We start from the raw sequence: 23,571 nt of genomic DNA on the forward strand, positions 1-23,571 counted from the left end.
TTGATCTCCATGGGATCTGACCGTCTTGCAAACACATGTCATTGATCAAAAAGGGTCACCACTACTGAAAAAACAAACAGCTTGAAGTACATATGCCACCTAGGATGAGTCAGCAGAAATAACTTTATTAAAATTAACAGAAAATTATAGTTAATCGTAGAAATAATTATTAACAACTTCGTCATTCCTGGGTATTCATGCACTTGTCTAAGAAGTTACTTCACCTTCATATGCCGTCTCCCACTCCGGACCCTCAGAGCGATTTGTGGAGTAGAGCTCACTTGACAGTCACTAAAACTGCACACAGTTTGACTACATTCTCCAGCCTCCGTTGCACTAAGATGTGGTCACATGACAGTTCTTTCTTTTTTTTCTTTTCTTTTTTTTGTTAAGTCTTCTTAATTTACACATTGTACGCGAAGGTGATAGGAACAAGCAATGTCTGTTTTTTTTTTTAATTTTTTTGAGGAGGATTAGCTCTGAGCTAACATCTGCTGCCAATCTTCCTCTTTTTGCTGAGGAAGACTGGCCCTGAGCTAACATCCGTGCCCATCTTCCTCTACTTTATATGTGGGACACCTGCCACAGCATGGCTTTTGCCAAGCGCTGCCATGTCTGCACCCGGGATCCGAACCGGCGAACCTGGGGCTGTTCGCTGAGAAGCGGAATGTACACAGTTAACCGCTGTGCCACTGGGCCGGCCCCATGACTGAGTTCTTTCTAACGGAATGTTGGAAGAAACGATGTCTGCAACTTCCTGGCCCGGCCCATAAAAACCTCTGATGATCAGTCCTCCATGCTCTCTTTCCTTCTGTCAGCTTGATGCAGACAAGCATGGCGGCCTTCAAAGTAAGGGCTAAAGACAGAGTCAAGACAGAAGCAGCCCAGATCTCAAAAGTACCACCTGGAGAACTGCCTGCCAATAAGGAACATGCACTCTGGTTTTTACATGGGCTAGAAATAAACTTCTATGGTTTTAGAGCCAATTTACATTTGGGCGTTTATTTACCACAGGAGCTAGCAGTACCTTAACTAACACAAACTCTTACAACCCTTATGCTACTTTGTATTAGACTCATCTATATACTTCTTAAAGATCCCCCTTTTTGGACTGTAAACACTATTTTTTTTTAAAGATTTTTTATGTCCTTTTTCTCGCCAAAGCCCCCCAGTACATAGTTGTATATTTTTAATTGTCGGTCCTTCTAGCTGTGGCATGTGGGACGCCACCTCAGCGTGGCCTGACGAGCGGTGCCATGTCCGTGCCCAGGATTCGAACCAGAGAAACCCTGGGCCACCAAAGCGGAGCACGTGAACTTAACCACTTGGCCACAGGGCTGGTCCCCTAAACACGTTATTTTTATTTGTAGTTGCTCAAGTGTTTTCTAACAAAGACTATCAAAGGGACGTCGATTATGGATGGATTGGATCCTCACTAAAAATATATAGAGGCCTCCAGACACTCAGTCATGCAAGGACAAAGAGTCAACGGGGAAATAATGCCTGAATTCCTGCTCTGTGGCGTCTGTGACATTTTGTGTCTAGAAAGACAGTAAAGCACGACATCCTGGAGGGATTAAAAGAGAAAAGAAGTTTACTCATATCAAGTGATTCACCCACAGTGCGATAATGATAGCACATCATATTTACTAATGCAGTTCCAGCTCCTCAGAACTGTGTGACCCTGGACAAGTCACACAACTGCTCTGGGTCCCTGATTTCTCAATTAGAGAATGAAGGGCTGAACCACAGAATCCGTAAAGTCTTCTGCAGCCCTAACATCTCTGGCATCTCAATCAATCAATCGGTTAAACTGGTTCATTAAGTTTATTGGGCAATTTATTACTCTTTCAAAATAAATTATTTTTAAAATGTCCAGCCTTTAATGAAAGTAAAGCCTAATAAAACACTAAACTAAGTTTTAGTTTTACGTGGCAAAAGTTAATTAAGATATTTGGATAGCATCATTTAAAAAAAATCTTTTTTATGATAGGTAAAAAATGCTCTCTCATTTTATACTGCAATGTCTTTGATTAGTAGTGAAGGCATACACTTCTAGAGGTTCATTAGCCATTTGTACTTCCTCTTTCATAGGTCATTTAGTTTTAAGATGAGAACACTGCAGTAGGATCACAGGAGGGGCTGCGACTGCCTGCGTCTTTCAGCCGGCAGCCAGCTAAAGGGGGTTAAGTATCTTGCCCAGAAATGTCACCAGCTCAACTGACAGAATTGTAGGACTCCTAGCACTGGTTCAGCTCTGTGCCTCCCAGAGTATGCCTGCCTTTCATTATGTGTTCAATTCAATGGAATAAAAGTGGCTGCAGGCATAGCATTGTGGGGTTCCATATTTATTCTCTTTCTGTGACAGCCGCATCCAATTTTCTCAGCTGAGAAGTCAAGGGGGTTACAAATTCCACGCAGGACCTGGAAATCCAGCTGGGCTGTTTGAGTTTCTTTCTACTCCTCCATGAATAAAGATTCTACAGAGCGGCCCTAAACAAACAATGCTGCCAATGATGTGTGAGGCGGATGGGTCCTCCAACTCCACTGGCCAGGGAGACACTGGCTTTGCCTGGCTAACTCCAGCACAAAAATTTGTTTTTGCCAAAGAAACCCTGTAACTAGACATGCGCTGAAGTCACAGAGAGAGCGGAAGTGTTGAATCGGAAGACAGTTTTTGGCTTTGTTGCTTTTCCAAACCTCACAGTGCTCTGTGGCCACAGCACTGCCCTGTGTGTCTAGGTGCCACAGTGCATGTGCAGCGATTCCACCGATGGAAAACTCTCTCCTGCCATCTGGGTTCTATCAGCAAAATAAAACAACACCGTTGGCTTCAAAAGCATTTAGAAACTTAGTTTTAAAAAATAGATTTAAAAAACTGACAGAGAGGGAAATTCTAACGAGGATCCTCTGCAAAAAAATGCCCAGTAGCTAGTGTGCCCGAGTTCAATCAAGGAAACATTAGCAGGAGTGCTGTCAGATCTTAGCCACTGGAGCAAGAATACGGAGGAGCATTCTTGATCTTCGGCAAAGGGCCTCATCTTTGTGGATGTCACTGTCTGGGATGGCAGTCCCAGGCAAAGACAGCTGGATCTGGAGCTCTGTTATACCACAAAGAAATGTGTGTCAATGGCAGACAGCATTGCCAGGGTTTCCTTGTCTTCTTGGCTGCAATAGGAGAAGGTGCATTCTTTTCCCCTTGTATGTAGCACATCCACTCCACCACAGAAAGCCTATGCTATGGGTGCACTCACAGATGAAAGCAGAAACAGGAATGCGTCCCAGTGACAATTTCCAGCTTCAAATGACCGGACGTCTTGGAAAATTTCGGTGGTAAAATAAGTTCATGTTTCTGTGAAGAGAAACCACACACCCAACCCTAAAAGCCAATATCAACAACCAAAAAGTCAATGGAAAACAGCACAGCATAACACAGCAAGTATAATGTGACCTGATTTGGTTCAGCAGGGAACAACATGGAATGGTGTGCAGCGAATGATAAAATTACTGCATGCTTCCAACATTAAGAAAATATGCTCAAAGACTGAGGCAAAAACAGAAATGTCTATGTGTTCTCTGTCCCAGCTCCTGCCTGATTCCAGGTTGCTCCCCACGACAGAGTCACTGATCTAGTCTTTAAAACAAATCTTCCCTCTCCCCTTTCTCTCTCACTCTAGTCCTCACCCCCAAAACATACTAACCAAAGAAAGATGGTCAGAATTAAAGTCAACATTTATTGAGTGCTGACTGCATACACTGTACTAGGGGCTGAAGGATGGGGCTGAGCAGAGGCCTCCCAGTGAAGAGTAACAAAGAAGGACAGGACCCTTCTTTGCAGTAGGAAGAGCAGCCAGGCCGGGAAGGTCCAGGAGAGAGCGTCAATCACAGGCGAGAGAGGGTGGCAGGGCTGAGCGTAGAGTTCCCACCCCTGTTAAATTCTGGGCAGCGCTGCTGCAGAATCTCTACCTGTTCGGTTAGCCTGTTAAACAAACAGAACTTGCGACAATTTGTATGCAGAGAAGTAAACTTTCCTTGACCCGTTAAATCCACTCTGACTTAAACAAACAAACAACTTTTTCATCGAAACAGAACATACATAAAGCAAAATGCGCAAATCTTAAATATACAGCTTGATGAATTTCTACATTTGAATACACCCACAAAACCACCACCCAGATCAAGTACCATCTAACCATGAAGCAAACCAAACCGGAACGCTGCAGAAAAATGCAGGCACAGACTCCAGGTGGATCGCTAACATGCCTTCACAAGTGCTTTTACTACTGTTGTTGATTTTATTTTGATGTTTAGAGATAGTTTACTCTCTTCTCGCGGGGTGAGGGGCGTCCACTTTAGCCGGCTCAAGGAAACACTCCCCTAGCAGGCACACAGACACTCATTAGGAGGGAATTTTCTACTTGTTTAGGGATCTTTCAGGATCCCTAATATTTAAGAAATGCTTAAGAAAACATTCAGGCTTCAACCTACTGCTGCCACGTTTTTGCATCCTTATGTTTAGGAACAGGGTGTGAAGAAGTTTAACTTTTATGTGTAATCTGGGTGCTTTCTCTTGCAGAACACCACAAACTTGATCCCTGCCAACTTTTTTCTTTTGCAAGCCATTTCTTTTCCATGGTAGAACAGCAGTGGTAAACAATGTTATTTTCATGTCTTTAATTCTACCTTTTCCAGCTTTGTCTTAGAATTTAAAAGAAAAGGATAAAAAAATAAAACTTTTTTTTTTGAGGAAGATTGGCCCTGAGCTAACATCTACCACCAATCCTCCTATTTTTGCTGAGGAAGAGTGGCCTTGAGCTACCATTTGTGCCCATCTTCTTCTATATTTTTATATGTGGGACACCTGCCACAGCATGGTTTTAAGAGCCATGTGTAGGTCCGCACCCAGGATCCGAACCTGTGAACCCCAGGATGCCAAAGCAGAGAGTGCCAGCTTAACTGGTATGCCACTGGGCTGACGCCTTGATTTTTTTTTAAAGAAAAACAAAACAAACAAAAACTCCCTCAGCTTGGAACACGATCCATGCATTAGCATTGAACAATCAGCTCTCTCCCAGAGCTATGGATAATTTAAGATGATCTGATATTAACCAGGCAATTCTTTATGTTGGTCAAGGATTAAGAAGTGCTCAAATTTTAAGCAGTTACTATCTTATACTATAGAACACAGAAAAATTAGTTAGCATATTAATTCATGTAGTAGTCATAACTTTCTATCAGTTTTTGACACCTCACAGGATGTTTTTAATAAATGCTATATTTATATTGAAGATTATAATGGTCAGGACATTAAGTGTAGCATAAGGAAGCACACATGCGATTGCTATAGTGGAGCTTACAGACCACGACACGTTGCTGATGAAATCACAGGGCAAGCTCATTCAAGTTTAGCTCTGCTAGCTAGGACAATTTCTTAGTTTATATATTATTTTTCAAAGTGTACCAAACTGTTTATTTATTTATTTATTTTGAGGAAGATTAGCTCTGAGCTAACATCTGCTGCCAATCCTCCTCTTTTTGCTGAGGAAGACTGGCCCTGAGCTAACATCTGTGCCCATCTTCCTCTACTTTCTATGTGGGACGCCTACCACAGCGTGGCTTTTGCCAAGCGGTGCTGTGTCCGCACCCGGGATCCGAACCAGCGAACCCCGGGCTGCCAAAGTGCAACGAGTGCACTTAACTGCTGCGCCACTGGGCTGGCCCCCCAAACTTTTTAAATTTATAGATATAAAATCAGGAAAATGCAGAACCAGGCTCAGAGAGGATCCCAAAGATTATGTTTTCCATTTTCACAAGCACTTGAACAGTCACTGACACGCCGGGGTGACACACAGAATCACTCTACTTAAAATGTCTACTTTTCCTCCCTTATCGCAGTTCTATCAATTAGCAATCCTAATCACTCAGTAGCATAAGTGATCAAATTTCTATGTGCTTCTGCCAATGTCTGATTATCCTTCCAATTGCACACAAGTTTACTGAAACATCAAGGGTGTGGGTGAGTGTGCCCCTGAGTGAGAGATTCAAAGACGTTCCACATGTCACAGGAGAGATGGACTCGATCTCGATCGTTCCCAGGGCCCTGAGAAAGTCACTTCTTTATTCTGTGCCCTATTTTCTCCATTTGTGGGGGAAAAAAAAAAAAAAAAACAAGCACTGTCATTAAATGTCTACATAGCGCTCTGAAAGCTTTACAGGGAAGGTGTCATGTTTCGTTATTATGCCAAAATGTTGACAACTCCCATTTAGATTCCCTCAACCAGCTAAATAAAGGAATTTTTTTTGTGTAGTGAGGGAGGTTGGCCCTGAGCTAACATCTGTTGCCAATCTTCCCCTTTTTGCTTGAGGAAGATTGTCCCTGAGCTAACATCATCCTCGCCTGGGATCCAAACCTGCGAACCCCAGGCCACTGAAGCAGAGCACACGAATTTCACCAGGGGCCGGCCCCATCAAGGGATTCTTCATGCTTACAAGAGTAGACACTAAATACTGAGTAACATTGAACATTTTGAGTTGAACGTTTTGGCCTTAAACGGTAAGTGAAATTTAAAAATAAAACAACAAACAAAGAACCTCCCTGAACCCTAGGTCTCAAGACTGAGACAAGTTGTTCCAACGTTAGAGAAAGTTTGCACAGCGTTTTCCTCCTGTTTTCACATCCCTCACACAAGGGCGGAAAGCCAGGGCCCGGTGTTACTGGCATCTTTGGGAATAACTCGCATTCAGGAAAGCAGCAGTAGCACATGATATGAAGATCTGATTTTGATCTCCTAACCCTCTTCTCTGGGGTGTGAAGAGTTAACACGAAGAAGGCTGAGATTTTGCTTTTTAACCCCTTGAGATTCTGGCTATTTTTTTAAACGTTTAACCGTATCCTCTTGGCAGAAAGGGGACCTGGCTGTGAACTCTGCAGCGGGGCGGAGCCCTAAGACTCCTCTGGGTCTGGCGTTATGTAAGAAATTTAAATGCTCTGGTTCATCCAAATAGAACTTTCCAGCAAAGCCTGGCTCAGAGCCAGCAACTTTTCAAAAGGGAATAACCTTCAGACTCCGGCCCAGTAAGGCTTTAGACCGCAGAGTTCAGGCCTGATGTGGTGCGACAAACCAGCGCCAAGGAAGACTGATTTTGATCCCCTCCTTGCCTTTGAAATATTTATCAAGATATGACAAACCTATGAGGATCCTGGTAGAGATGGCCTTTTCTGGCAGAGACTCAGCCTCGGGCCATGGAGAAGCAGCGAAGCCAGCTGTCCTCCAGGGAGGCAGAAGTTGGGAATTTAGCCAGTCTCTAGATGTTAGTCACACAGCCTTGCCTACTGCTCTTGCAAAAGAGAACTGAAACCGGTTAAAAATATCCCTTCTCCACTCCCACTTCAGCCCTCTGTCTTGAAGCTCTGGAAAGAACTCCAAATGTAGTAACTGTCCCGTCCCACAAATACAAAACGGTCCTGGATAAAAATCGACGCGCAGGAGCCTTGACTGAGACTGGCTTCCTCGGCTCCTCTCTCCCGATGTCCTGCCTGTCCTGTTTCCCCCTTCCTCTCCGCCAGCAGACTAACAGTTCTTTCTGGGAGTACCTTCCCTCTCTTCAGATCCTGCCATCCTCTTCTTGACCTCAGCCACACTCCTCTTTTCTCAGCACCACCCCTCCATGCCAAAATCTCCCTGAGATCCTGCTCACTGAGTCTCATTCGGAAGAGCGGTCACCGACACCAAGAGTGGGCTGTTTCACGGATAAAGGGCTAACAGGGAAGTAACCACTAGAGGGTGACACGATTACACACAAGCACATTCCCTTGGGATTCAACAAGGCCAGAGCCAGCCAGGCACCCAGCTGCGGGCCGAGAGGTATAAAATGGATATCAGCATGTCTACCCACAGTGTGCCCACTCACACAGGCACCCCCTCACCCCTCTCAGTCATACACACGGGCGTGCGCGCGCACACACACACACACACACACACAGTGACCTACTCTGGTTAGCAAATCAACCAGGGCCTTCAAGGGTTTCCCATGAAAGCCACAACTCACCATGGCCCAGTAGTGCTCACAGCACAGCTCGCTCACTGTTGACCACTGCTCTCATGAACCCTTTATTTGGTGTCAGACAGAAACCGCATCCTAGCAAGGTGGAATGATAAACTTACATCGCTCAGGCGGCAAAGCACAGCGGTTTAGAATGCAGTCTCTAGATCTAAACTACAGAGTTCAAACTGCAGTCCTGCTAGCTGTTCTGTCTGAAGCCAGTTACTTCCCTGCAGCAGTCTCCTCATTTGTAAAACGGAGATAATGATGGAAACTTCTTCACAGGTTGTGTAGGTTAGCTGTTGTGAAGAATAAATTCATATATGTAAAGACCTTAAAAGAATGTCTAATGCACAATAAATGCTCTATAAATATTAGCTTTTCATGGCGGTCAGGGACTGTATTAGGAGGTTACTCGCATTATCCCATTCAATCTGCACAAAACTCCCAAGATTGGAAAATCGCTAGTCCCATTTTACAGACAGGAAAACTGAGGCTCCAAGAGGTTAAATAACTTGTCCAAAGTCACAGAGCTAATAAATGATAGAGTCAAGATTTTAACCCACAATCTGCCTAACCACAAAACCCATATTCTTTTCACTATGTCACTGGGGGAAAAATTCAGTCTTCATACCAGAGGACTAAAAGACAAAAGATGGGGGGAAAATAAACCAATATAGTTTTTTTTCTATATCACTTTTATTTTACTAAAAAGGGAGAGCCTTTAAGAAGTATAATTTATCAAAAGTTTTAAAGCCTGAGAAAGAACACTGGGGAGGAGGAGGTCGTTCTGCCAGTGGTTCTCAGTGCTGCGGTCTCAGGTCAGCAGCATCGGCATGACCCGAAAACTTGTTAGGAATGCAGATTTCTTGGGCCCCACGCCAGACCTTCTGACTCAGGAGCCTTCAAAGTTATTCTGATGCCTCCTCAGGCTTGAGAACCAGTGCTCTAAGCAAAAGACAGGTGAGAGGTGGCAGGAAAAATACAGGTCAAAGGCAACAGGCTGGATGTGTGTCTGGCAGAAGAGGAGTGTGGGCCTACTTCTTGAAGATCGATCGAACGAACTGCTGCTCTTCCTGACTTAGGGAGGAGAAAATGAGGTGCCGAGAGATAGACAGCTTGCTCGAAGTGAAAGATCATTTTAGTAGGCTCTTGCACTTTTGCTGTTTCCGCTCCTTTAACCTGCACATTTCTTAAAAACAGGAAATAACGTTTAAAAAATGTACTTCTCAGCAAATGTGTGCGTGTACAACTGTGGGCACATCTGTGTGGGGTTTCTTCACGGCGCATTTATAAAAGAAAAAACAAAAATGGCATTTTTTTTTTTTAGATCCCTACTATGTGCCAGCTTCTACACTGGGCCTTCTTTTCTCATGGATTTTTTTTTTTCTCAGTGAATTCTCATAACAGCTCTGTGAACAGGAATTACTTTCATTTTATAGATGAGCAAATTTAAGTCACATTGCCACAGGTCACGCAATATCATGGGAGAGCTAGGATTCCCACGCACGACTTCAGACTCCAAGTCTGGTGTAAATCTAGCTCACCATCTTGCCTTGGGGACAGAGGTGTGCTAAGCAGCCCTCACGTCACAGGCACTTGAGGGAGACCCACAGGGAAGCCGCCCTGGCAGCAGGGCCTTCCCAGGGCCCAGGCAGGACACTCTGAACAGCTGCCCCTTTCCCATCGCTGCCTGTGTGTACCACCTAGCTCTACTGTCAGAGAGGGATGAACTGGGCACATGAGGAGAAAGATCTGATTGAAAAATAATTTCTTTCAAGGCAGTCTTGGTTGTAAAATCAGCAGCAAAAGTCCAAACCAGGAACTAAAAATTTCTAATTTCACATACTGAATTCCAACTACAGATAAACAAGAGTTAAAATAAAGTTTCCTTATTTGGGGGAAAAAAAAAAGCTAAGAATTCTTCGAAAAAATGATTTTTAAAATTCACCTGACTGATGCCTCAATATGGAAGAAGCATAACAATGTATGACAATTTATGGTTGCTGTTACAGTCTTCTTATTTTTTTCCAAACCAGTAAGGAAAAGCCAGCCGTTCTCTAAATGACTTTCCACCCTCCGTAATGACCTTCCTCCCATCAACACCTATCCACATTCTAGGCTCCCTGAGGTGGTCCTCCAAGCTGAAGACATTTTATGTATAAAATCACTCTGTTGGCACTTACACCACTCACTAATATGGTCACTACCAGCAGCTATTTTCTAGTTCATTGCCGTGTCCCAAGTTAACGACAGAAACACCGCTCATTGTCGTCTAGCCGGGAGCACAGAGCAGTGCACGTGAATCCTATTAATACTTCCCCAACCACGGAGTGACTGCAGACCCACCTTTCTAAGTGTTCAAGGCCCCGGAAATGGCTACATATACAACACAGCTTATTTTTTTAGGGTTGTCATAGCTACCTGTTTTGTAATAGGTACCTAGGTGTTTGTTAATATTAACAAATAATAGCTGACATATGCAATTATTCTGTCAAAATATTTCTAATCCTTTGATCAAGCGCCTGAAAATATATTTTAGAGTTCACACTCAAAAGCTGCAAATTACAAATGGCAACTCCATTTCCACAGGAGAGGAAGGGCGTGCCCATTCATCTGGGGATGATTATTAATAGCACTCCCTTCCACTCGCACGAGTTGGACGAGAGCATGTGCGGCCATGCTAAGGAGAGAGCTCAGATCTCAAACCTTTCTTTTTACTGTGGTGGATAAAAGTCCATGTTTACAGGATACAGCAAACTAATAATTTGGGAGAGAGTAAACAAATATTTTAGGGTGCTCCTGGCGATTTGTTGATTTGAGAACAATTTTCACATATTTTTTCCTACTTATTTACATCTTTATTTCAAAAGTTTGATCTGTTTACATCTTTTCATTCTTAATTGCGGTAAAATACATATAACATAAAATTTACCATCTTAGCCATTCTAAAGTATACAATTCAATAGTCTTAAGTATATTCACATTGTGTAACAAATCTCCAGAACTTTTTCATCTTGCAAAACTGAAACTCTATACCCATTAAACAACTCCTCATTTCCCCCTAGCCTCTGGCAGCCACTGTTCTATTTTCTGTTTGACTTCGACGACTTTGACTTTTAGTAGACTTTGACTACTCTACAGACCTTATGTAAGTGAAATCTCACAATATTTGTCTTTTTGTGACTGACATTTCACTTACTATAATATCCTCAAAGTTCCTCTGGGTTGTAGCATGTGACAAGATTTCCTGCCTTTTTTAAGGCTGAATAATATTCCATTGTATGTATAGACCACATTTGGTTTATCCATCCGTCTGGCGATGAGAGACATTTGGGTTGTTTCCACCTTTTGGTTATTGTGAATAATGCTACGAACATGGATGTACAAATAGTTCTTCAAGATTCTGCTTTTATTTCTTTTGCATATAAACCCAGAGTAGAACGGCTGGATTATACGGTAGTTCTATTTCTAAGTTTTTGAGGAATCTCCATAGTTTTCCACAGTGGCTGCATGATTTTACGTTCCCACTAACAGTGCATCAGGGTTCCAGTTTCTGTACATCCTCACCGACACTTCTTATTTTCTGTTTTAGTAATAGTAGCCATCCTAATGGGTGTGAGGTGGTATCTTATTGGGGTTTTGATTAGCATTTCCCTAACAATTACTGATGCTGAGCATCTTTTCATGCTCTTATTGGCCATTTGTATGTCTTCTTTGGAGAAATGTCTATTCAAGCCCTTTGCCCATTTTTTAATAAGGTTATTTTGTTGTTGTTGTTTTTGCAGTCAGTGAATCAAGTCCTCACTCTCTCATCTCCAAAATTCAGGAGGTGCTCTCCTGCTTAGAAATACTTAGGATAGAGAGAAGGTTGCTCTCAAGCAATCCTGAAGTTGGAAAGTAGTTGGAAAGGCACCATTTTATAAACCTCAGATATCCATTGCTATTGACGGTGCAGAACTCTTGGAGAAGTTTGGACATTTATGAAGTCTTTCATAAAGATATGATATTATTGTTATTGTTCTCCTTTATTTCAGTTCCACAACATTGACTGAGTGCCTCCTACATAGCAGGCGTTGTGCCATGAGTGTGCTAGAGTTAATATAACACACACTCAAAATATTTTAGCTCCATTGATCCAACACCCACCAGCTAGATTCTGGGTCACTATTTTTGGATACATATATTCCTTTTTTTTCCTTAAAGATTGACACCTAAGCTAACATTTGTTGCCAATCTTCTTTTTTTGTTCCTCTTCTCCCCGAAGTCCCCCAGCATATAGTTACATGTTCTAGGCGTAAGTCCTTCTGGCTCTGCTATGTGGGACGCCGCCTCAGCATGGCTTGATGAGCAGTGCCATGTCCGCGCCCAGGATCCGAATCGGCGAAACCCTGGGCTGCCAAAGCGGAGTGCACGAACTTAACCACTCGGCCACGGGCCGGCCCCCTGGATACACATATTCTTGAATGAGGAGTTTAAAAAGCTACAGATCTCTTCTGATCTTTCCTACCAATCTTCCCTCTCTATACGAGGAAGTATACATCCTTAAGTAAGCCAGATCTTTGGGTTGGGCTTCTCAATTTTCTCTAGCCCCATCCAGGTGAAAAACACATCCTATCTGAAAATCTAGTTTTTAAAAAATTCTTGGGGAAGTTTTCAAGAGTCCCTGCATGAGGCTATTCTAATCAGAAGTTCACAGCTTATTCAGGAAAAGACTTCATTCTGGCTGCAATTTGTTGATCATATACATAAATCTCAGCCTGCTTTAAAAAATGAACAACTATCCACAGGATTTTCTCCATTGGTATACATCTTCTCCAGACAATCAGAGCCTCTGGTCCATAACACCCTCCACCTATTTCTGAGTCCCTAATCTGAGCCTAAACCAAAATCCCCAAGAAGCCACTTACATGTGAAAATATTCTTAATCTTGGGCCTGCATTAGGAACAATGCATAATGCCAGGGCTGAGGAGATAACAGGACTAATGTGGGCTCTTGGTCTCACAGAGTGTTACTATTGGAAGGGCCCTGGAGGTGATCCAGTCACTGCCCTCATCTTACATGAGGAAACTGAGACCCAGAGAGCAGAGTCATTTCCTCAACCCGTAACAAGTCAGCAGGTCTCCAGGCTCAGCACAGGGTTTGTTTGATACCACACTTCTTTTTCCACTAATGTTCGTTTTCTGAAATGCTTCTTGATGCTTATTCTCCTATTTATTGAACATGAAAATAATAATATTGCTGAAAATCCTTGTAATATATGTTTGAACGCCTTAAATAAAAGGCTCTGCGTTAATAAAATCCCAGAGTTCAACTCAAGAAAAAGTTTTGCTAGAACTAGGACCAGGTGGCCAACTTCTAGAGAAAGTGCTTCCAGGCACCTCTGAATGACTTCGCAAACTTGAGAACAATGGCGGTCTAGAGGAGGAAGCCCATTAAGCCCCTTCTCTTTAGGTCAGGTCCAACCCTCCCCGTCTCTCATGAGGGCTAGCACTTTGTTTTGTGTTAAGCAGGATTAAGGCGTTTTGGATTAAGACCTTGACTTCAACACAAACACATCTACCTCTCAGAACAACAACAGAGGTGAGTTTCATTTGGGGCTTAAGTTAAAAGTTTAGGCAGAAGTGATCGAAACAAAACCTAGATAGACTCCAGGGGAAGAGTCTAAGCCCAGGTATGCCCCAGCACAGTGACACTTATTGCCACAGCATATCTGGAATCATCTGGATGACTAACACAACAGTCCATTATTTCAGGAAGGGCATAAAAATCTATGGGCCTCACACCACATGTCACGTGGGTGAGGCAGCAAACTTGTAAGAATTTTTGCTTCTGCATTTCCTGATTTAGGAACAGGAGAGGTGGGTGGGGGTCTAAAACGCGTTATGCCTACTAGTGAATCTTTACGTCCCTGCTCTAGTGTTGGCCTCTACAATCTCATACACTGAATATGGAACCTATTCAAAGTCTTGTTCAGGTCGTCAAAGAATCAATGAAACCATGTCCCTTCTCTGATAGATAAATCAGCTTGTCTTATATCTAGTTTTGTGGACCCATAAATTCATTAAAAATATAGAGGGTCACTTTCTCTGACCCAAAAATTCTTGGTTTGGGGGTAGTTAAAATGAAACTCAGAAATCCTATCCCCTGTGTGGGCATCTAAGACCCCGGAGCCTCATTCTAGAATGGAACATTGCCCTGGCTCCATATAACAAGTTGACAACCCAACAGACGTTTGCTGGAGCCCCTTACACCACTCCGATAGTCATTCTATTTTATAAAAAAGTTTGTATCGGCACATACAGATATATTGATTATCAGCACAACTGGGCCATACGATTTACATATACTCGAAGAGGCCGATGAGAAAGAAAAAGATCCTAAAACGAGGCTTAGGGAGGGCTGCCCGTCTAAGCGCAAAAGGGGGTAAGGAGCTGCGAGGGCGTGGGGCGGCCCTCCGACAGCTCCCAGTTCAGCAGCGAAGAGCGGAAGTGGAGGGAAGCGCCAATGTGTAAGCACTCACACTGGTGTCTGGAAACAACCAGAAGATGTTAGAGGGAAGTAGTAATGGATAAGTCTAGAACGAGGACTGGAAAGGGTCGGTGTCAAGCAAAGGCATGAATGAATAAAGCCGAGTTTCTCCATAATTTAAGGCACAAGACTGGAGAGAAAGGAATCGTAGGAAACAGTCTCACTGGGGAGAACTGGTGTGTGATAACCGAGACGTGTTAAGGGGCATTAGGGACAGTTAAAAAAAAAAAAAAAGGAAGCAGAGTCGGACTGATGATTATTGAGAACTACTATTGGGAGGAGGGTCTGGCAAGGATAATAAAGGGAGAAGGGTGTAAAGTAAGGGTCAGGAATTGTCCGAGTAGACCATGGGAAAAGACTGTGCAGACGTCAGCAGCAAAGAAAAGGAACGAACCGGGCTGGGGCGTGGCCCAGAAAGGGGACGGCTCCACAGCCGGCTACCAGGTGGAAAGGAGAAGGGTGGGGAAGCCCCGCTGACAGCTGCTCTCCGACGGCGCCTACAGGGTTAAGAGCCGGGGCGCCCAGACGAGGAAGAACTCGGTTTCCAGGGTAACGGCTCCGCCAGTTCCGGCGGCGCGGCCAGTACCACTGCGCGGGCGGCGGGGGGCGCCGAGGGGCGGAGGGCCGCGCGAAGGCACAGTCGAGCCGAGGGGACGGCCCGGACTCTACCAAACGCGCGGCCCGCCTGCCCGCCCCGGGGTCCGCGCCGAGCCGCGCTCCGGCCGCGGCGGCCGCGCGTCCTCCGTGCCGGGCCGGCAGCTCCCAACTGCCCGCGGCGGCGGGGGGAGTAGGGCCGTGCGCCCGGCGGCCCGGATTGGCCTCCCGGTCCCCCCGCCTGGGCGGCGGAGTGCGGGCGGCCCGGCTGGGAGCTTTGAAAAGCGGGCGAGACAAAGGCGGCAGGAAGCCTACGCGGCGCCCGGAGCCCGTGCGCGCAGCCCCGGCCCTGGGCGGCCGCCGGCCGGCGCGGCGGCGGCGGCAGGAGGTGGCGATGCGGCAGGGGGCGTGGGAGCGGCGGCGGCGGAGCGGGCGGAGCGGCGCGGCCCGAGCGCGGCGCGGGTAGACCCCAGGCGGCGGCGGCGGCGGCGGCGGCGGCGGCGGCGGCCCGGCCGGCTCGGGAGTGAGTGAGGGCGCCTTCCCCGCCCGGGATGTGAGGACCGAGCGGAGCCCGGGGCGGGGGGAGGGAAGGGAAGGGAGGCGAGGCCGGCAGGAAGGAAGGAAGGAAGGACGCACGGCACAGGAGGAGGAGCGGCGGCGGCGGCCGGAGCCGGAAGGCGGGGAGGGGCCGTCCGTTGGGCCCGAGGCGGCGGCGGCGGCGGCAGCGGCGGCGGCGGCCGGGGCGAACCGCTCTCGTCGCCTCCCGGGGCCGGAGCGGCGGGGCCCGCGCCTCCTCCCCCCAGCGCCGCGGAGGGGGGAGGAGGAAGATGGAGACCCACATCTCGTGCTTGTTCCCCGAGCTGCTGGCCATGATCTTCGGCTACCTGGACGTCCGGGACAAGGGGCGCGCGGCGCAGGTGTGCACGGCCTGGCGGGACGCCGCCTACCACAAGTCGGTGTGGCGGGGGGTGGAGGCCAAGCTGCACCTGCGCCGGGCCAACCCGTCGCTGTTCCCCAGCCTGCAGGCCCGGGGCATCCGCCGCGTGCAGATCCTGAGCCTCCGCCGCAGTCTCAGCTACGTGATCCAGGGCATGGCCAACATCGAGAGCCTCAACCTAAGCGGCTGCTACAACCTCACCGACAACGGGCTGGGCCACGCGTTTGTGCAGGAGATCGGCTCCCTGCGCGCCCTCAACCTGAGCCTCTGCAAGCAGATCACCGACAGCAGCTTGGGTCGCATAGCCCAGTACCTCAAGGGCCTGGAGGTGCTGGAGCTGGGGGGTTGCAGCAACATCACCAACACCGGCCTCCTGCTCATCGCCTGGGGCCTGCAGCGCCTCAAGAGCCTTAATCTCCGCAGCTGCCGCCACCTCTCCGACGTGGGCATCGGGCACCTGGCTGGCATGACTCGCAGCGCGGCCGAGGGCTGCCTGGGCCTGGAGCAGCTCACGCTGCAGGACTGTCAGAAGCTCACTGATCTTTCTCTAAAGCACATCTCCCGGGGGCTGACGGGCCTGAGGCTCCTCAACCTCAGCTTTTGCGGGGGCATCTCGGACGCGGGCCTCCTGCACCTGTCGCACATGGGCAGCCTACGCAGCCTTAACCTGCGTTCCTGCGACAACATCAGTGACACGGGCATCATGCACCTGGCCATGGGCAGCTTGCGTCTCTCGGGGCTGGATGTGTCGTTCTGTGACAAGGTGGGGGACCAGAGTCTGGCCTACATAGCCCAGGGCCTAGATGGCCTCAAGTCCCTCTCTCTCTGCTCCTGCCACATCAGTGACGATGGCATCAACCGCATGGTGCGGCAGATGCACGGGCTCCGCACGCTCAACATCGGACAGTGTGTCCGCATCACGGACAAGGGCCTGGAGCTGATTGCCGAGCACCTGAGCCAGCTCACTGGCATAGACCTGTACGGCTGTACCCGAATCACCAAGCGCGGCCTGGAGCGCATCACGCAGCTGCCCTGCCTCAAAGTACTCAACCTGGGACTCTGGCAGATGACGGACAGTGAGAAGGTCAGGTGAGGGCGGCAGCACCACCTCCCCTTGTCCCGCCCTGTTCATCCTCCCGTCACCACCACGGCCCTCCCCCCGCCCCCGCACTCGACACGCACACTTATACATAGATCCTTGCGGTGGATGAGATGGGGGCAATGACACGAAGCCTCAGGCTCATTCTCTTTTTCCTCCTCCAGCACCCTCGCCCACTACACGCCCATTCTCATTGCATCTCGGGTTCCTGTGCTACCCCGGCGGTACTCCCCTCTCTTTTTCCCTGAGGATGGAGAGATGGACTCAGCTACTTACCCACCCACTCCTCCCTGCAGGGGGATGGAGGACTGACTGAGCCACTGTATCCCCACTGCGTTCCATTTGGAAATGGGGATGTGGAGTGACTAGTCCTTTAGACCCTGGGGAGCTGAGGAAATGTCTGCCTTCACTTAAGCTTTCATTTAAATACTGTGATCTGGTTTTTATTTTGAAATGTATAAAAAGCAAACCCAACTACAACGGCCTTTTCACCCTTCTTCCACTTTTTACCTAATCCCAGTCTCCTCTCATCACTCCTTTTACAGTACTCTGCTATTCACGCTCATTTCGTTTTTATTGTCTTTCTTTTCCTTTTTTTATTTTTTGAAGAAATTTGAAATCATGGTCCTTTTTGTCTGCTGAATATATTCTCTATATTATATATATATAAATTATATATATATATATATATATATATATATATGTCTGGCTACCTCGTTTTAGTTTACTTTTTTCTCTGAAGCCCTGGAATTCTACAAGAGAGATATTTTGAGACTGCAACATTTTTGTGCCTAGACTGGAAAGATGCCCCTTGGGTTTGTACGTCCTTTTTGTTTTGGCTTCTTCCCAAACCCCATCCATCCAATGTGTCCCATTTCCACATTCTGGCTATAATTTTCTTTTTCTGCTTGTCCGGTGGGGTTTTAGGGCCCAATGGTGTTCTAAATCCTGACTTAATTTATAGCACAAATGTGTGGGAGAAATGAATCGAACTGTTTTGTTTGTTTGAGATGCAGATTGTGTCTTGAAAAGATTATTATATATGCAAATTCTGCCTACCCTCACCCTCTTCCAAGTTTCTCCACAAGAAGGTCACACAGTGAGGCTCCTGGTGGAAGCAGACGGGCAGAGCTGGCCTGCAGAGCCCCTGGGGCTGCAGCGTGAAGGGGAGGAGACTGACATTCACGTCTTATCTCTGTTCTGTTAATAAAATGGGAGTTTGTGGGTTTTAAAAAATTCTGTTTCTAAATGGAGGAATAGGTGACTTTATTTTGGTGGGGGTTGGAACTTGTGGCTTTAAAAAAATCGCTTTTGAGTAGGATGTATATTTTTGTTGGATTTTTTGTTTGTTTATTTTTTTAGAGTCCTCCACAGCAACATGTGAGATCATGGAGTTAAAGAAACCCAGAGACCTTTATCAATTAATTGTACTGTTTGTGAATTTGTATAAATAATAACAAAGATCCTCTTAAAACGTTTATATTCTTACAGTAAAAGGTTAAACTGATATTTATATAATAAAAGAGGAAATATGAAGTATGTTTTTGAAAAAAAACAAAACAAAAAACCTTGTATCTGTGGATTATTTTTAAGGCAGTGTGTGTTTGGGAACGTGCCAGAGTAGGAGGTGCTGTTCGTGTCCTCTACAGCAAAGGGGAATAAGGCACAGAGTTTGGTGCGTCCTATGTGGTATGAGTAAGCTCGTGGTTAAAAACTTATTCTGTATAAGGTTTACTACTGACATCTAAATGTTTTGTTTCTAGAAATGTGATTAGACTGCAGATTTATATAATTTTTTGTTTTAAACTGTCAACAATATGGAAGTTTAAAGAAATTGAACAAAATGAAACATTTTTAAAAACCAGATTTGTAAGAGTCACAATTTCCCCACGGTGGCCAACTTTTCTTTGGATGGAAATGAGCTCTAGGGGTAATGTTGCAAAAATGGGTCATGAGATGTGGAAGTCGGGGAGAAAGATGGGATTCTTTACACTTTGAGTGGGTGTGGGGAGGATGTGAAATGGTGAAGGGCGGAGGGAACCGAAGCCATTGTTCAGAAAAGTTAAAAGAGCGCGGTCCTTGCTTGCTGGCTCCCTTGCTCAGTCATGCATACTGAATCTCACAGTGTGAGTGAGGGTCCTACTGGAAAGGAGGAGGGCAGTTCCAGCCCTCTTTAACATTCTCCTCCAGGCCTGGCTGGATTTAAGCACTTTCCTGGGGGATGGGGAGCTTGGCCAGGAGTTCTGCACATTTGCATTTTAAGCACTTCCAGTGCTGAAGCTGCCCACTTGATCCACCCTGGTGAGGGTTCTTAGGCTGAATTTGGGGCAGATAAATGAATACCAACAATTCGAGCAAAGAGTTCCCTTTGGTAGACAATAACTAAATCCTCTGACCCCCTGTGGTTGGGCTTCCATCCTGTGGAAGAGCATAAATGCTCAGACAGTACAGTAAGTCTTACTCCTCGGTTTCGGTCTTTCTTAGTTTGAGATTTTTTTTTTTTAGAAAAAGCAAAAAATATTCATCAGCAAAAGCTGACAAGAGTAATATAAAGCTTTCCTCGATCCCCACCTCCTTCCAGGAAGAGAACTAGAACCCAGGTTTCTCTTGGAGTAAGATTGTTTTGCAAAATTTCCAAGCTTTCTGCTTGTGCATATCACAAAAGCTTCATTGTCCCTTTTTGGAGAGCCATCACAATTGGGTCTAATTGAGCCTGACACTAGATCCATCTTCCTTTTCTTTGAGAAGGTGTGGACCTCTTTCTTTCCTCTTAGGTTACAGTACTTATTGCCCGAAAAAAAAAATGTGTGAACCCTAGTAAGAAGTAGGGACTTTGAATTAGGTCAGCTTTCTAATTTACATTTGACACTATGGTGCAGGAAAGTTACACAAGCTGTAGGTTCTGAGACTTTTTCTTCCTCCAAGAGACTGCATGGCTGTACAGATCCAGTCAGTTGAAACTGGAACACCTCCTAAGTCTCAGCCTCTGTTCTCACATTCTTCATTTTAATACACAAAGCAATCTAGCAACTCTAACTAAGGGTTTTCTGCTTTTCTGTTTCCTTTTTTTTTTTTTTTTTTGAGGAAGATTGGCCCTGAGCTGACATCTCTGCCCACCTTCCTCTATTTTATATGTGGGACGCCTGCCACAGCATGGCCTGATAAGTGGTGCATAGGTCCATGCCTGGGATCCGAACTGAAGAACCCTGGACCGCGAAGCAGAGCACTGGTACTTAACCGCTGCGCCACCAGGCTGGCCCCTTGCGTTTTACTTCAAAGGTTAACTATAAGCTTGACTGAGGGTCAGTAAGTTAAAGCTTGAAAGTTAAGACCACGGGCCTAGTATCGTCATCCTGAATTGGGCATTCTTGAGGATACATCTGGAGCATCTCTGGAGAAAAATAAACCACTTACTTTCATCAGTCAAGGTTAACTGCCTACCTCTCAACCTGTTTGGATGAAAAGAAATGAATATGGTGTGCTTTGCGTGGTACTTGCAAGTTTCTCCTTTTAGTCCTCAAAGCAGTCTGCTAAACGGGTATCCTGTTTTCCAAATAAGGCCTACTACTGGCCTTAAGTTACCCAGCCACTGAGGGGAACCAGGACTCAAACTAGGTCCAGTTCCAAAGTCCAGCTCCCTTCTGCGCTATTAGAAGGCTCAGTTACTGATCACACGTTGGTTTCCAGTGGGGTGACCTCACAGAAGTGAGTGGTAGCTGTTTGAACACAGTATGGACAAGCTCATGCTGCAGGGCACTACTCTAAACAGAATATGGGTGGACTGATTCCATCTCCACCATACCCAGAAATGCTTTCTCTCTTTTTGAGGAAGATTAGCCCTGAGCTAACAGCTGCCGCCAATCCTCCTCTTTTTGCTGAGGAAGACAGGCCCTGAGCTAACATCCATGCCCATCTTCCTCTACTTTATAAGTGGGACGCCTGCCACAGCATGGCTTGCCAAGCGGTGCCATGTCTGCACCCAGGATCCGAACCGGTGAACCCCGGGCTGCTGAAGCAGAACGTGCGAACTTAACCGCTGCACCACCGGGCCGGCCCCCTCAGAAATGCTTTTAAAAAACAGAAGCATCAAAGAAAATCACCTGATACATATTTTATGGGTGGTACAAAAGTTAAAAGGCACTTCAGGGCAATTTTTAGAATAAGAAAAAACCTGATTGAGGCATCTGCTAAAACTTCAGAACTGAAAAACCAAACTAGGAACTTAGTGTAAATTTTATCATCGAGAAGTAATCAGCCTCATAGAAACTGTAGGGTAGTAGTCGGGAAAGGGCTGTGCATACCTGTCTTTTCTGTCTCACTGGGCAATAGCCCTTTAATGTTTGTACTGAAAAGATGATCTACAAAGGCAACCGTGGGATTCAGACAGTGTCTGCAGACCCCTAAGAACCACGATAGGCCTCCAGCTAAGAGTGTAGGGCACTGTTGCATAATTCTCCCTGCCATGGACTCCTTCCTGCCGAAGCCCTCAGTCCTAAGTTTGGGGCAGGGCCCGCTTGATTTATTATTCTACATCTGGCAACAGTGACAAGGATGCTTGCCTAACGTACAGTACACCCTTAAATAGTTATGAAAACTCAAACTGATCATATTCTTTCGTGATTCAAATCAACAAAAAGATCTGAAAAAGCAAATGTTCCTTTTATTGGAGTTTCTTTTTAAAGGTAAGAACTTTCTCTTAAATAAGGACATGGGATCTGTAAATCGAAGCCTGGCCCATCCCCAAATCCTGGTGCTCTCCTGCAGGGGCTACTAGACAGATGCTGGTCTTGGAATAGAAGTAAAACCTCTCACTTTTGACTTAGAGAATTTGGACTCAAGTTTTCAAAGGAGAAAGGGCAGTGGCCCCCCAGGGAACACTGTGTTTCCAAAGAATAAGAACCTCTTGATTAAAAGATCAGATCTGTAAACGAATCAAGACCTCACACTGCTTCTGACACCCGTCTCGTCGCGGTCCACGAAAGGAGAGCCCTGGCCTCCACTCTCCGCGGCTCGGGTGCAGCAGTCATCCAGGGGACGTCCCCTGTTGTCTTTCTGCTCCCCGTGTCAAACTTCACCCCCTTTTAACGGTCAATTCTATGCCTTTAGCAGAGGGCGAGACCTACATTCTGTGCCACTGTGAATCCCTGAGGAGACCGAGGTGAGGCTTTCTGATGAAATAATGTGATCATGGGTAAGGCACAGGATTAGCAATTGGAAAGCTCCATTCAAATCGAAGCTGATGCTTGGGCCACATATTTATCTCATCTTTGTCAATGTACTTGTTCAAATGTTAGGTAGCAAGTTAAATTTTTTGAAAAGTGAATGTCAAACAGATGAGACGTTCATATTTAGATCAGTGCCAACTATTAATAATTTAGAACTTACAAAGGTAAGTGCACAGCTGGAATAAAAGCATACACTCTGAGGTCTTGGATTGAAAACGGCTATTTCTAGGTAATTGGTCAATTTAAATGTCCACAAATGATCAGTTTTAGTCTTTTCCTCTTTTCCAGGGCTTGCTCTGATTCTGCCTGGTGGAGCTGACTGTTCCGACCCCGAACATTTGGTAGATATAAAGCCGAGTCTTCCAGCTAAGGTGCAGAGAAAATAAGAGATGTTAACTGCACAGCACTAGGGTGGGGTATGTTAGCATCCCTCTAAATAAAACAAAATAGAACTGGAATTCCTCTGCCTGCATTTGTTAACCTAGAAAAGTGTACATAAGTTCTTTAAAAAAGAAGACAAGTGGGCCGGCCCCATGGCCGAGTGGTTAGGTTCGCGTGCTCTGCTTTGGCGGCCCAGGGTTTCACCGGTTCAAATCCTGGGCGCAGACATGGCACTGCTCGTCAGACCACACTGAGGTGGCGTCCCACATGCCACAACTAGAAGGACCCACAACTAAAAATACACAACTGTGTACCAGGGGGCTTTGGGGAGAAAAAGGAAAAATAAAATCTTGGGAAAAAAAAAAACAGAAGACAAGTTTTTATTATCTCATTACTCTTCCACTTGAATTGTTAAAGGAACAAATGCCACCTATCCTTGTAAGTTTGCTTTTCTTTGTTAGTGGAAAGCAGTCTCAATTACAGAGAAGAGGAGGAGGAGGTCTTGTGTGGAGCAGGAGAGAAACCCAGGTGACAGGTGCTAGGGATGTGAACGGGATCTGCTGGCAGAGTTCAGTCATAACATGGTGTTCAATTTCTCCGTCTCAAAATTTTTGTTTTACCAAATCTGGCCGATATTGTACATTTAATTTTATAAATGAGGAAAGAGGCTTGACAAGTGAAAAGATCCTGTCTGGGTGATGTGAGGGGTCGCTATCAGAACCAAGGCTGCTCCAGACTTTAACCACGAATCAGAGAGTGA

The 23,571-nt window shown here is 46.0% G+C and overlaps 2 protein-coding genes across 3 annotated transcripts in view; one reads left to right on the forward strand and one right to left on the reverse strand.

The window, feature by feature from the left end:
- WNT5B (Wnt family member 5B) overlaps nt 1-23,571 on the reverse strand; it is a 99,257-nt gene that overhangs the window by 28,470 nt on the left and 47,216 nt on the right. The gene's annotated exons all lie outside the window — the stretch shown is intronic.
- Nucleotides 15,679-23,137, forward strand: FBXL14 (F-box and leucine rich repeat protein 14). Its single transcript, XM_070494179.1, has one exon. It carries the CDS (start codon nt 15,997-15,999, stop codon nt 17,197-17,199), a length of 1,203 nt encoding a protein of 400 aa, XP_070350280.1. The 5' UTR covers nt 15,679-15,996; the 3' UTR covers nt 17,200-23,137.

This window comes from Equus asinus, chromosome 22 (genome assembly GCF_041296235.1).
Source record: "Equus asinus isolate D_3611 breed Donkey chromosome 22, EquAss-T2T_v2, whole genome shotgun sequence".
In the NCBI taxonomy this organism is placed as follows: domain Eukaryota; kingdom Metazoa; phylum Chordata; class Mammalia; order Perissodactyla; family Equidae; genus Equus; species Equus asinus.